The following is a 12,242-nucleotide window of genomic DNA, read 5'->3' as shown; positions in this document are numbered from 1 at the left end:
CGTAGTCCCACACGTAACAAATAGTTACATGGAGACAAATCCACATGTCAACTGACTTATGTCCAGTCCAATCAATCAATCAATGGGATTTATGGAGTGCTTTCTGCATGCAGAGCGCGGAACTAAGAAGCCCACCGCTTGGCTTTCCACGGGTGAACGATATGCTGCTCTGAGCGGGATATAGAATCTCTCCCATAGGTTTTCTAGGGGTGACGAAGATAAAATTTCTAACTTAATGCCCTGGTTAACATCTCCCTCTGTTTTTCAGACCAAGACCTGCAAACACAATGCGAAAATCACTTGCTTCCAGTTTAACTTCCTGAGACCAAACTGTCAGTACTGTATTAGCAGCAGAGTGGAAGGCCACCAAAGCAAAGAGGCTAAACTCTGCATCAGGACTCAGTTCAAGCCAATAGGTAAGATGTTTTCACGGCACCGACCTGGCTGTTTCTTAGCCAAGTCATAGAGCCTGGGCCCGGGGGTCAGAAGGACCTGACTTCTAATTCCGGCTCCACCGCTTAGCTGCTGTGTGACCTTGGGCAAGTCCCTTCACTTCTCAGTGCCTCAGTTCCCTCATCTGTAAAATGGGGATCAAGTCTGTGAACCCCATGTGGGACATGGACGGTGCCCATCCTGATTACCTTATATCTACCCCCAGCTCTTAGACTACTCATAGTAAGTGCTTAACAAATACCATTTAAAAAAAAGTTGTCAGAATTCCAGTCCCTTTAGGATTTAAAAGTGGGAGAGCCCAGGGGAGGAAGGAAGGGGGAGAAAGAAGAAGAGAAAAGAGAGAAGGGGGAGGAGGAAAGAGAGGAAAGAATACTGACCTTTGACACTTCATTCTCTACCATCCCAGGACGCCCAAGAAGCAGTGGCTGTGGTCATCCGGCCCAGATCGACTATTGCCGCTTCCTTCAAACAGTGGTGGAGGCCGGGGAGAGCCCTGGCCTCAAGTTGGCAGGTCTCTGGAGTAATAATAACAATAATAATAATGGTGATATTTGTTAAAGCACTTACTATGTGCCAAGCACTGTTCTAAGCACTGGGGTAGATACAAGGTAATCAGATTGTCCCACCTGGGGCTCACAGTCTTCGTCCCCATTTTCCAGATGAGGTAACTGAGGCACAGAGAAGTTGTGACTTGCCCAAGGTCACACAGCTGACAAGTGGCGGAGTCAGGATTAGAACCCACGACCTCTGACTCCCAAGCCCCGGCTCTTTCCACTGAGCCACGCTTTTTCTCTGTCTAACTGTGGTGTCTCTTTGGTAGCCGACAAGCCGGACCAATGGGGGCAGCCCAAGCCCTCCACCCTGTGGAGCTGCTGCAGCGGCTCTTGAGCTCTGCCCCACATGGCACCGGACCTCCAGGACACTTTTCCCCTCCTCCTTCACCTCCCCGCTCCCACTCTTCTTGCCTTCCCGCATCTCCCCATTTTCCCCTCTTCCCTCTCCCCTCTCTCAAGATTCAGGCTGATGTTGTCAGCTGTGGCGTACTCAGCCTTATTTTTCTTCTTTTCAACTCATAGTGTCTTGGTGAGGTCTGATTTTTTTTCCAGACAGACATCTGTCCCCAAAACACCTGAAATAGGCAGTGAGAATGACTGCGAATCTGGGGACTGTTTAGATTGTAAGTTTGTTGTGGGCAGGGAATTTGTCTGTTTAATGTTATATTGTACTTGTTCTGTAGGGCTTAGTATAGTGTTCTGCACACAGTAAACCCTCAAAAAATGCGACTGACTTACTGACTGACTCAACTGAGCAGCAGTGCCAGATTCAGTAGGGGCAGGTATCCCTAGAAAGTTTGAGGAGGTTGCTATTCTGTGGAGCAACTCTTCAAATAAGAAATCCTAAATCCAGTTTTTCATCTGCCTGAGGCAAGCCGCTTCGGCTTTATTTATAGAATAAATGAATTATTTATAGATGGCTTAAACTCCTAGACTGCATTTTTTTTTTCCAACAGCCCCAGGCTCCAAAAACTGTACAGCAAGCAGTTTTAAATGTCCTCGACTAATTGTTATAGTAGGAAGGGCCACATTTATTTAAGGCTTACTTGGTGCAATGCATGTTTTAGGTGCTGAGGGGTATTACAAACGAAACATAAATCAAGGTCCCTGCCCTTAAGGAGCTGTTAGTTTAACAGGGGACATTAAACACGCAGCATGAAATAGTTACATAAACTTTGGATATTACATTAGTACGAGGGAGATTGCGGTTAATAATCGGTGTTATGTACTGAGGGCATGCTGTGTGAACAGCACACAAGCTCACAGTCTAGTAGGGGAGATAGACGCTGAACTTATTCGCAGAGAGGAGAGGGAGGAAAAGGAAATATGTTCATGTTTTAGGGTTTAGGTAATGGGATCAAGGCAGCAAGGCTTCCTGAAGTAGGTGGGTTTTAAATAAGCAGTTTGGAAAATTAGGGAAAATTATGGATGAGAACTATGAGAAAAAGGCTTAGGCTTAGAAAGGAGAAGTTCTGTGGAGACCCTGGCAATCTAACAGTCTATCAAGTAAGGGAAGGAAGGGGCTATTCCAGAATTGCACTTTCTTCTTCTTTTCTTTTTCTTCTTCTTCTCCTTCTCTTTATCATTATATTTGTTAAGTGATTACTGATGGGTCAAGCACTGCTCTAAGCACCAGGGGAGATACAAGTCAATCAGGACAGACAGAGTTCCTGTTCCTCAGAGAGCTCACAGTCTAAGTAGGAGGAAGAACAGGGTAATTGAATCCCCATTTTACAGCTGGGGAAACTGAGGCGCCGGGTCTGGAGACCCGGATTTTAGTCTCAGCTCTACCTCTGATTTTTTGAGGCTTTAATAGATAACAAGTGAATAGATACTACTATTACCAGAGATGCCCATTTTTCCATTTGAGAGCAAGGGGTGAAAAGGGGGGAGGAATTTTGGAGTGGGAGGGGATAGACTTGAACCAGCTAGTTGTTCAAAAAATACAATTTTGGAGTCCCTTAAGCCCATTTTGGGTCTTTTGAGCCCTGGTTGGAGTTGTGTCACCCCTCTCTCCTCCATGCAGCAGGTAATAATAATAATCATAATAATGGCATTTGTTAAGCACTTACTATGTACTGTTTGGATACAGAATGATCAGGTCCCACATGGGTCTCACATTCTTAATCCCCATTTTACAGATGAGGTACCTGAGGCACAGAGAAGTGAAGTGACTTGCCCAAAGTCACACAGCTGACAAGTGGCGGAGCTGGGATTAGAACCCATGACCTCTGACTCCCAAGCCTGGGCTCTTTCCACTGAGCCCCGCGTGATTACTACCATTTATTCGACCTAGCCCTTCTTTGGTTCTTCGGATCAATAGGACTAACAGACAGTCAGTCAGTCAGTCGGTCACCTAGCCCTTGTTTGGTTCTTTGGATCAATGAGACGAACAGACAGTTGTATTTATTGAGCGCTTACCGTGTGCAGAGCACTGTACTGAGCGCTCGGAAGCGTACAGTAGGACAGTAAACAGACACATTCCCTAACAGCGCCTCACTACATACTTCAGATGCCCGTGAGAATGTGAGTTAATGTCTAAGACCCCTGAAATAAAAACACAGTAAGTGCTCAGTAAGTACCATTGATCGATACGAAGCCTTACTTTTATTGATAGGCAAACCACTGTCCAAATCATTGGATCAGCCCAAGGATAGCCCTTGAGGTAGCTTATGTTACTTAGATTCTCAGAACAAGAGAGTACTTGTTTTTAAGAGCTTGCAGCTGAGAGAAACCGAACTCGCGGAAAAGAGCGGAACTATCATTTTCCCTTCCACTTACCCAGTGAGTGATTGGACGGGGCACGGTGCCGTGTTACTCCGCTGAGTCTGCCGATGGATTTTCCAATATGTCTTTTTCGGTGGGGGACCTTTATTTTAATAATAATAATGTTGGTATTTGTTAAGCCCTTATTATGTGCAGAGCACTGTTCTAAGCGCCGGGGTAGATTTACAGGGAAATGAGGTTGTCCCACGTGAGGCTCACAGTCTTCATCCCCATTTTACAGATGAGGGAACCGAGGCACAGGGAAGTGAAGCGACTTGCCCACAGGCACACGGCTGACAAGTGGCCGAGCCGGGATTCGAGCCCATGACCTCGGACTCCCAAGCCCCGGCTCTTTCCGCTGAGCCACGCTGCTTCTCTAACGCTTCTGTTTTAACACTTTACAGGCTTGGAATGGGTCGTCATAATTGTACTGACGGTCCTGGTAGTGCTGGTGCTGTTGGGGTGGATCGTGTTCTTCTTCCTCAAGCGCTACGTGCATCCCTGCCAAGCCGAAGCCCAGATTCCCCGAATACTGGTGAGTGCGGCTGAATCCCTGGGCCTTCCAGCGGCAGATGGCAACGGCCGCTTGTCTGCCGGGGGAGCGTGGGCAAGTCACTTCACTTCTGTGTGCCTCGGTTCCCTCATCCGTAAAATGGGAATCGAGACAGTGAGCTCCGAGTGCTTAGAACAGTGCCTGCCACATAGTAAGCGCTTACCAAATACCGTTAAAAAAAATGTTCTGAGAAGTGCCCTGCAAAAAACACTCTACTGACTATCCTTCGGTAACCGGCTCATCGCCTTGAGCAAATGCACATTTTTCCTGGCCGGGACTGAAGTCTAGCTCCTTGAAAAGTGGAGGACCCGCCTATCCCGACACATGGGGGCTTGAATCAGTTTCCATCCTTCCAGATAACTAATGCATTTGGGAAGCCATTGAATCAGTCCACTTATTTTCCTAGGATTTCTTTTTCTCTTTCAGATTTTGAGTGCTTTATGATTCAAAGGGTGGAGTACTGATGATCTGTAAAGGGTAGAAATGCTTTTTGGAAATTTATCAGGAGCTTTTCATATTAGTGAAAGGTTCTCTGTTCTATTATCTCTTTCAGTCAATCATTATAAGGGCTTACTACAGTGCTCTGCACACGGTCAGTACTCAGTAAATACCACTGATGGTGATAAATGCTTCCCGGACTCCTGGCGATGTTCAATCGATTGGAATTCTGAGAGTCCACATGCGAAGGCAGCAGAATCTGACATTTTTAGTGCTGGAGAGAGAATCGGGGTTTTTTACCCAGCCGTGTGACGGGCGGCTGATAATATTAGCAACCTGGGGTCACGTTACCCATCTGTAAGACAGGAATCAATGTTCCTTCACTTTCCCCTATTTGTGGAACTACTGGAAGTGTTGCCTAGTGGAAAGAGCACAGATCTGGGAGTCAGAGGAGTTGGGTTCTAATCCCGGCTCCACCACTTGTCTGCTCGTCGGCACAAAACGCTGATGTCAAAACGCAGTTGACCCTGGGCCTCAGTTATTCTGCCTCAGTTACCTCATCTGTCAAATGGGGATTAAAACTGTGAACCCTATGTGGGACAGGGACTACGTCCAAACCGACCATCTTGTATTTACCCCAGCGCTTAGTTCAGCGCATGGCACATAGCTCTTTACAAGTACTACAATTATCATTATTATCATTAATAACACTACGAAGGAATACTTAATAATGTTGGTATTTGTTAAGCGCTTACCATGTGCAGAGCACTGTTCTAAGCACTGGGGTAGATACAGGGTAATCAGGTTGTCCCACTTGGGGCTCACAGTCTTAGTCCCCATTTTACAGATGAGGTAACTGAGGCACAGAGAAGTGAAGTGACTTGCCCACGGTCACACAGCTGACAAGTGGCAGAGCTGGGATTCAAACTCATGACCTCTGACTCCCAAGCCCGGGCTCTTTCCACTAAGCCACGCTGCTTTTTTGAGCTCTTTGATAGAATTATGAGGTCTCTCATGGCAACATTAGGGAGATAGGGTGAAAGGCCTGAGGATTTGGGATCGGCTGCTCTCAGCCCCAGCTCCTTTGACAACAAGAATAGAGGCACAAAGAAATCTTTGTCTTATTCTTCCAATCCTCCCCACCAAATGAGGTGACAACGGGCTTTGAAATGGACAGGAATCCGCATTTAGAGTGCTTCAAGGAGATGCTTTAGATGCTTTTGATGTATTTTGCACTACCTGAACTTGAGGCAAACCTGGAAAAGACACGGAAGAAAATGACCAGGTGTGCAAGACAGGAATCCTGGCTTGGCTTATTCACCCAGACCCTCAGTGTTGTCTGATAATTCCCACTCATCAGCGTATGGTGTCTTCAGCTGATACCTGCCTCAAGATGTATCTTCATGTTCTTCTGGGATCCGCCCAGTTCTCCTTCTCCTCCACCATTCCTTGCGATAAGTGCTGGAGAAACTAAGGATAAATAAATTAACAGGAGCATCTGGTGACTGAGTTTCCCAGAATTGTAGCAGCCTAGTCTGGCAGAGTTACCTACTACCTTAGGCTATTTCATTGCTTTTGCTGCTCCTGTTCAATCAATCAATCAATCAATCAATCAGTGGTACTTGTTAATAATAATAATAATAATAATATTGGTATTCGTTAAGCACTTACTCTGTGCCAAGCACTTTTCTAAGCACTGGGGAGGATACAAGGTAATCAGGTTGCCCCAGGTGGGGCTCACAGTCTTCATCCCCATTTTACAGATGAGGTGACCGAGGCACAGAGACCGTAAGCCCGTCGATTAGACCGTAAGCCCGTCAAAGGGCAGGGACCGTCTCTATCTGTTACCGATTTGTACATTCCGAGCGCTTAGTACAGTGCTCTGCACGTAGTAAGCGCTCAATAAATACTATCGAATGAACGAATGAAGTGACTTGCCCAAAGTCACAGAGCTGACAAGTGGTGGAGCCGGGATTAGAACCCACGGCCTCCGACTCCCAAGCCCGGGCTCTTTCCACTGGGCCACGTGGATTATGTGCCGAGCACTATACTAAGCACTCGGGAGATTACGCCACTGTTGCTTTCGTTTCCAGGCAACTTTCAAAGAAGAACTAAACGCGGACCTGCCCTGTGAGGAACCTGAAGTAGAAGCGAATTCAGTCTTTCTGCTCTCGCCTGTCGAGATCGTCTCGGCCGGAGAGGGTACCACCAAGCGACCGAGTTCCCCGAGCCAGGAGCTTTCAGGAATCTACAAGGTCGACGGCGGGGCTGAAGACTATCAGGATAACGGGGTGGATCCAGGCTACTCGGAGGCCTCTTCCAGGAAGACGGATAGTTCAGAAGCTCTAGATTTTGAAGCTTCCCCGGAGGCACCGAACTCGGCGATCGGCGGCCATCTCAGGCGTCTCCATTGCTTTCCCCCACACCGGCGTCCGACTACGGAAGCGAGCAGCCTCCACCCGGGGGCCGGACCGCTAGACGCGATGACCAAAGAGGCCTCCGCTGACGAAAGGGATCACCGGGCCGAACCGACCTGGCATAACATTCCTCTGGCTTCTGTGAAATTGCAAGGAGGTCAAGAGGCTGGGGACTGCCTTGGGCCTCTGAGAAGACTGTGTGAGACTGAGGCTAACGGGTCAAGCCGGGAAAGCTTAGAAGATGTGGAAAATGATCCTGGCGGGTCCCTACCCGCGGGCCGTGACCAGCCTGGCCTGCCAGATTTGCCAGGTAATCCCATAGCCGGGTCGGCCCCAAATGGCTGCAAGACTGAAATACTGGCCACCCCCAGCTATGAGCTTCACTATCTCCCTTTACTGAACAGGCAAGATTCGGGCTCAGGGCCTAAGGGGAGGCTGTGCTTTGCCTAATATGATATATTCATCCCCCTGGCCCTGAAGTCCATCTCCCCCCACTAGACTTTAAGCTCGTAGCGGGCAGGGAACTTATCTGTTTACTGTTGCGTTGTGCTCTCCCAAGCGCTTAGTACAGTGCTTTGCACACAGTAAGCGCTCAATAAATACGATTGAATGAATGAATGAATGATTGCATTCTGAGTTTGATTTTAGTCCTGTAAATGCATGCTAAAGGAAGACCTCTTCACTCTGTCATTGTTCATAACACTGAGTTATGATTGGGAAGTAGCGTGGCTCAGTGGAAAGAGCTCGAGCTTGGGAGTCAGAAGTCGTGGGTTTGAATCCCGGCTCTGCCACTTGTCAGCTGGGTGACTGCGGGCGAGTCACTTCACTTCTCTGTGCCTCAGTCACCTCATCTGTAAAACGGGGATTAAGACTGTGAGCCTCACGTGGGATAACCTGATGACCCTGTACCTACCCCAACGCTTAGAGCAGTGCTCTGCATATAGTAAGCACTTAACAAATACCAACATTATTATTATTATTATGATTATGATGAGGGAAAACATAATATTGCTTTCTTGCTTTTTATCGCTTTCGAAGGCAATTTGGCCTAATTCAGTGAGAAATGCGAATCAATGAATCCAGCACAGTGAGCCCCACAGCACTTACTGTAATTTATTTCAGTAATTTATTACTAACTGTAATTTATTTATTTGCATTAATATCCGTCTCCCCCTCTAAATTGAAAGCTCATCGTGGGAAGGGAATGTGTCTGTTTACTGTTCTATCGAACTCTTCCAAATGCTTAGTACAGTCCTCTCCACACAGGAAACGCTCAATAAATACGATTGAATGAATGTGGGAATGAGACTGTTTACTTTCTTATTGGAACAGATAGTTAATTGATTTTCAGATCCTGTTTTCGTGTCACTTTCCCTGCCATTGAGAGGGCAGTCATATTGGACAGCTTGGATGTCAGCCTTGGCCCCCAAGATGGAGTCGTAACCTCCAGACCCTCCAAAGACCCCAGCGGGGAGGCTGTCTTCACAGAGAATAAACTCTGGAATTCCCCATTCTTAGTGAACACGTTCTAATCCTTATCTGAGACTACATTTCTCACAGGTCTCCGGTCTTCAATCCCACCCCTTCTTTTCTGACTCACATATGACAGCAAGATTACACAATATTGGACTTAGAAACAGCCTCCAGATCTGTGGGAAACACGCCTTTTTAAAAAAATGGTATTTGTTAAGGGCTTACTATGCAGAAAGCACTGTTCTAAGTGCTGGGGTAGATACAGGTTGATCAGGCTGAATACAGGCCCTCTCCCCCATGGAGCTCACAGTAAAGTAGGAGGGAGAACATATATTGGATCCCCATTTTGCGGTTGAGGAAATTGAGGCACAGAGAAGTTAAGTGACTTTCCCAAGGCCTTCTCTGTCTGTGTCTCTAGACCATTCTAGGGCTTTAAATTAACAGGAGAAAATGTTATGACCCAGAGACTGGGTGGAATCCTAAATGAGGTTTTAATAACTACACTAAACTTTGCTAGTTAGTGTTTATGTCTCTTCTTCAACTGGGTCTGTGTTCTGTGTCAATATTGCTGGTTTCCGATTATAAACTCCGAGGACTAAATACCAGATCTGTTTCCCAGAGTTTTGTACGTTGTCTAGCGTGACAGTGTAAGTCTGGAGATTACCAGATATCTGGGGAAAAATTGCTCTTTTCTCTCATAGTTATGAATAAAAACTGAGGGATCGCTGACTCTTCAGAAATTTTTCCAGTCGTCAGTTGAAACATGGTATAACTTTCCCCACGTAACTTCACGAGGAGTCATTTCTGAACTTCAAAATCAGGTGTGGGCAGCTTGTCACCTCCAACACATCAAAGCCACAAACCTCCGGGTGAGGTAGGCATGAGTGCGCTGTTGTGTAGCTTTTCTCCGGGTCTCATCTGGTGGTAAAGAACGTTCGATCTCTCCCAAGGTGGCAGCTAGGACGATAAAGGTACGAAGATGTCATCAGGTTGAGTCAGCTATGGCCGCTTGTGGTCCTTTTCATCAAGGCCAGGGTGCCATTTGTGGTACTTCTTTCTTTCCTATTGACTGATAAACTCCTGCTGGGTAGAGTTTATAATCAGTGCTTTCTTATTTTTCCAAGTCTTAGCACGGTGCATTCCACTCAGAAAAGCAGTTTGGCCTAATGGAAAGAGCAAGGGCTTTGGATTTAGGACACCTGGGTTTCAATCTGGGCTTCACCACTTGTCCGCTCTGCGATTTTTGGACAAGTCACTTAACGCTATTTCCTCGATTGTAAAATCGGGTTTAAATTCCCGTTCTCCCTCCCACTTAGTGGGTCCCATGTGGGACAGGAACTGTGTCCAGTCTGATTCTCCCTAGTGCTAAGTACAATGCTTGGCACATAGGAAGCACATTATCATTATTAGTATTATCATTATTATTATCATTAGCACACACAGTAAATGTCATTAGAGCACGGGCCTGGGAATCAGAAGGACCTGGGTTCTAATCCCAGCTTTGCCACTCGTCTGTTTTGGGACTTTGGGCGAATCATTTTACTCTTCTGTGCTTTAGTTCCTGCACCTGTAAAATGGGAATTAAGATTTGAGCCCCATGTGGGACACAGATGGTGTCCAACCTGATTAGTTTCTATCTGAGTGCTTAGAACAGTGCATGGCAGATAGTAAGTGCTTTACAAATACCACAATCATTATTGCTATTATTATTATTATTATAGTGTCTTCAGACTTCTTGGATCATAGTGCCGGTTCCAGCACTATTTGCGTGGCATTCTGCTAGCCTTACAGATGATGTTAATAATAATAATGATCATATTTGTTAAGAGCTTACTATGTGCGAAGCACAGTTCTAAGCACTGGGGGGGGATACAAGGTGATCAGATTGTCCCACGCGGGGCTCACAGTCTCAATCCCCATTTTACAGATGAGGTAACTGAGGCACAGAGAAGTGAAGTGACTTGCCTAAAGTCACACAGCTGACAAGTGGCAGAGCTGGGATTAGAACCCATGACCTCTGACTCCCAAGCCCGCTGAGCCATGCTGCTTCTCTAATCATGGTATTTGTACTAATGATGGTGATGTTATTTGTTAAGCCTTACCAGCTGCCAAGCACTGTTCTAAGCGCCGGGGGAGATACAAGGTAATCAGGTTGTCCCATGTGGGGCTCACAGTCTTAATCCCCATTTTACAGATGAGGGAACTGCGGGGCAGAGAAGTGAAGTGACTTGCCCGAAGTCACACAGCTGATAAGTGGCTGAGCCGGGATTAGAACCCACCACCTGTGACTCCCAAGCCCGGGTTCTTTCCACTAAGCCATGCTGCTCCCACAGATACTATCATACCGTTATTCCTGGTGTTGGCAGGGGTTTTCTCCAAATACCTTTTGGATGATTACTGGTTTTAATCTCTCAGGTCCTCGAGATTAGGAAACCGAGGGGTTGGAGGCACTAGCATGTGGCAGTGCCCCTTAGAAGGACGTGCGGCGTCTTTTGGCCTTCGAGCTGCTGCCGTGTCCCCTGGCTCCAAACACCCTGACGAGACCATGCCTGAGGTGATGGCCAGATGGAAGTCCCCAGAGGTTCAATGCCCAGAAGGGATATGGACTAAGAGAAAGGGCTTGAAAAAGAAATGTATGCCAGCGTCGATGGGATTAGCGTTGGACCCGGCAGCAGGTGAGGAGCGCTCACCCCGTCTCTGCTCTACGGAGAGACCAGTGACCATTATCATCATCTCCCCCTTGCAGACTGAGAAATCGAGGTGCCAAGAAACACGTCCGCCACCTGCCCCCGCGAAGCAGAGCAGGGAACAGAAAATCCGGCCCTTTTCATAGAGCATCCACAGCTCTATTTGTCCCTGTTATCGAAACTGTGCCCACTAGACGTTTAGGATGTTTAGGGGAGAGTTTTAGAAACGCAAATCTGAGGTTCTGAAAATAATTCCTGGGATTGGAATTGGAATTCCAAACTCTGCCAAATCAGATCTCCCTGAATCTTTGGACTCTTACGAGATTTCTTAACCCAGCGGAGATCTCTCTTAGTTACCCCGAAGAAAATCAGTTCTTTAGTGCCTTGTTCAATATTGCACACCGTCTGTACCCTCTCAATTATACCCTTTGGAGAGTTTATTTACGCATCCTGGTCAGAGAGGATGACAAAGTCCATCCTATTATACAGCTATAGGAAGCAGGCGTAGAGGGAGGGGCTCTATCAGCAGAGAGTGGCAAAATTAGAGTAGAATTCTAGTCAGTTGACTTGTTGAAGAAGGGGTTCAACCAGAACAGAACTAAGTGTGCGTGTGTTTTTGTGTGTGTGTGTGTGTGTTTGTGTTGTGTGCGTGTGAGAGAGAGAAAGAGAGAGAGAGAGGTTTTTCCCACCGATCACTAAGCTTCTTGTTGCTATAAAATGAAATAGAATGAGCTTCTCTGTCTCCTCAAACACGCTTTATTTATAAATTTGCATTCAAATCAATCAAAATTAGTCAGCCCCGTAGGCTGATGGAAGAGTAGTGCCGACCTCAATTAATCAGTGGGATTTATTGAGCTCTTACTGTGTGCAGAGCACTATTAAGAGCTTGGGAGAGTACGGT

General features: G+C 46.8%; 1 protein-coding gene across 4 annotated transcripts in view; it reads left to right on the top strand.

Annotated features, from left to right (window-relative positions):
• Positions 1-7,736, top strand: part of LOC114812885 (interferon alpha/beta receptor 1a-like) — a 29,704-nt gene extending 21,968 nt beyond the window's left edge. For all 4 annotated transcript variants that reach the window (XM_029067625.1, XM_039912426.1, XM_029067627.1 and 1 more), the window contains 3 exons: positions 269-416; positions 4,178-4,308; positions 6,858-7,736. In XM_029067625.1, the coding sequence (XP_028923458.1) occupies positions 269-416; positions 4,178-4,308; positions 6,858-7,631 (1,053 nt within the window). In that variant the 3' untranslated portion in view covers positions 7,632-7,736. The remainder of the gene's footprint in view (positions 1-268; positions 417-4,177; positions 4,309-6,857) is intronic.
• Positions 7,737-12,242: the final 4,506 nt, after the last annotated feature.

The sequence above is a fragment of the Ornithorhynchus anatinus genome, chromosome 6 (assembly GCF_004115215.2).
Source record: "Ornithorhynchus anatinus isolate Pmale09 chromosome 6, mOrnAna1.pri.v4, whole genome shotgun sequence".
Lineage (NCBI taxonomy): Eukaryota > Metazoa > Chordata > Mammalia > Monotremata > Ornithorhynchidae > Ornithorhynchus > Ornithorhynchus anatinus.
Note: the sequence above shows the minus strand (reverse complement) of the source record. Positions and strands in the feature narration are given on the sequence as shown.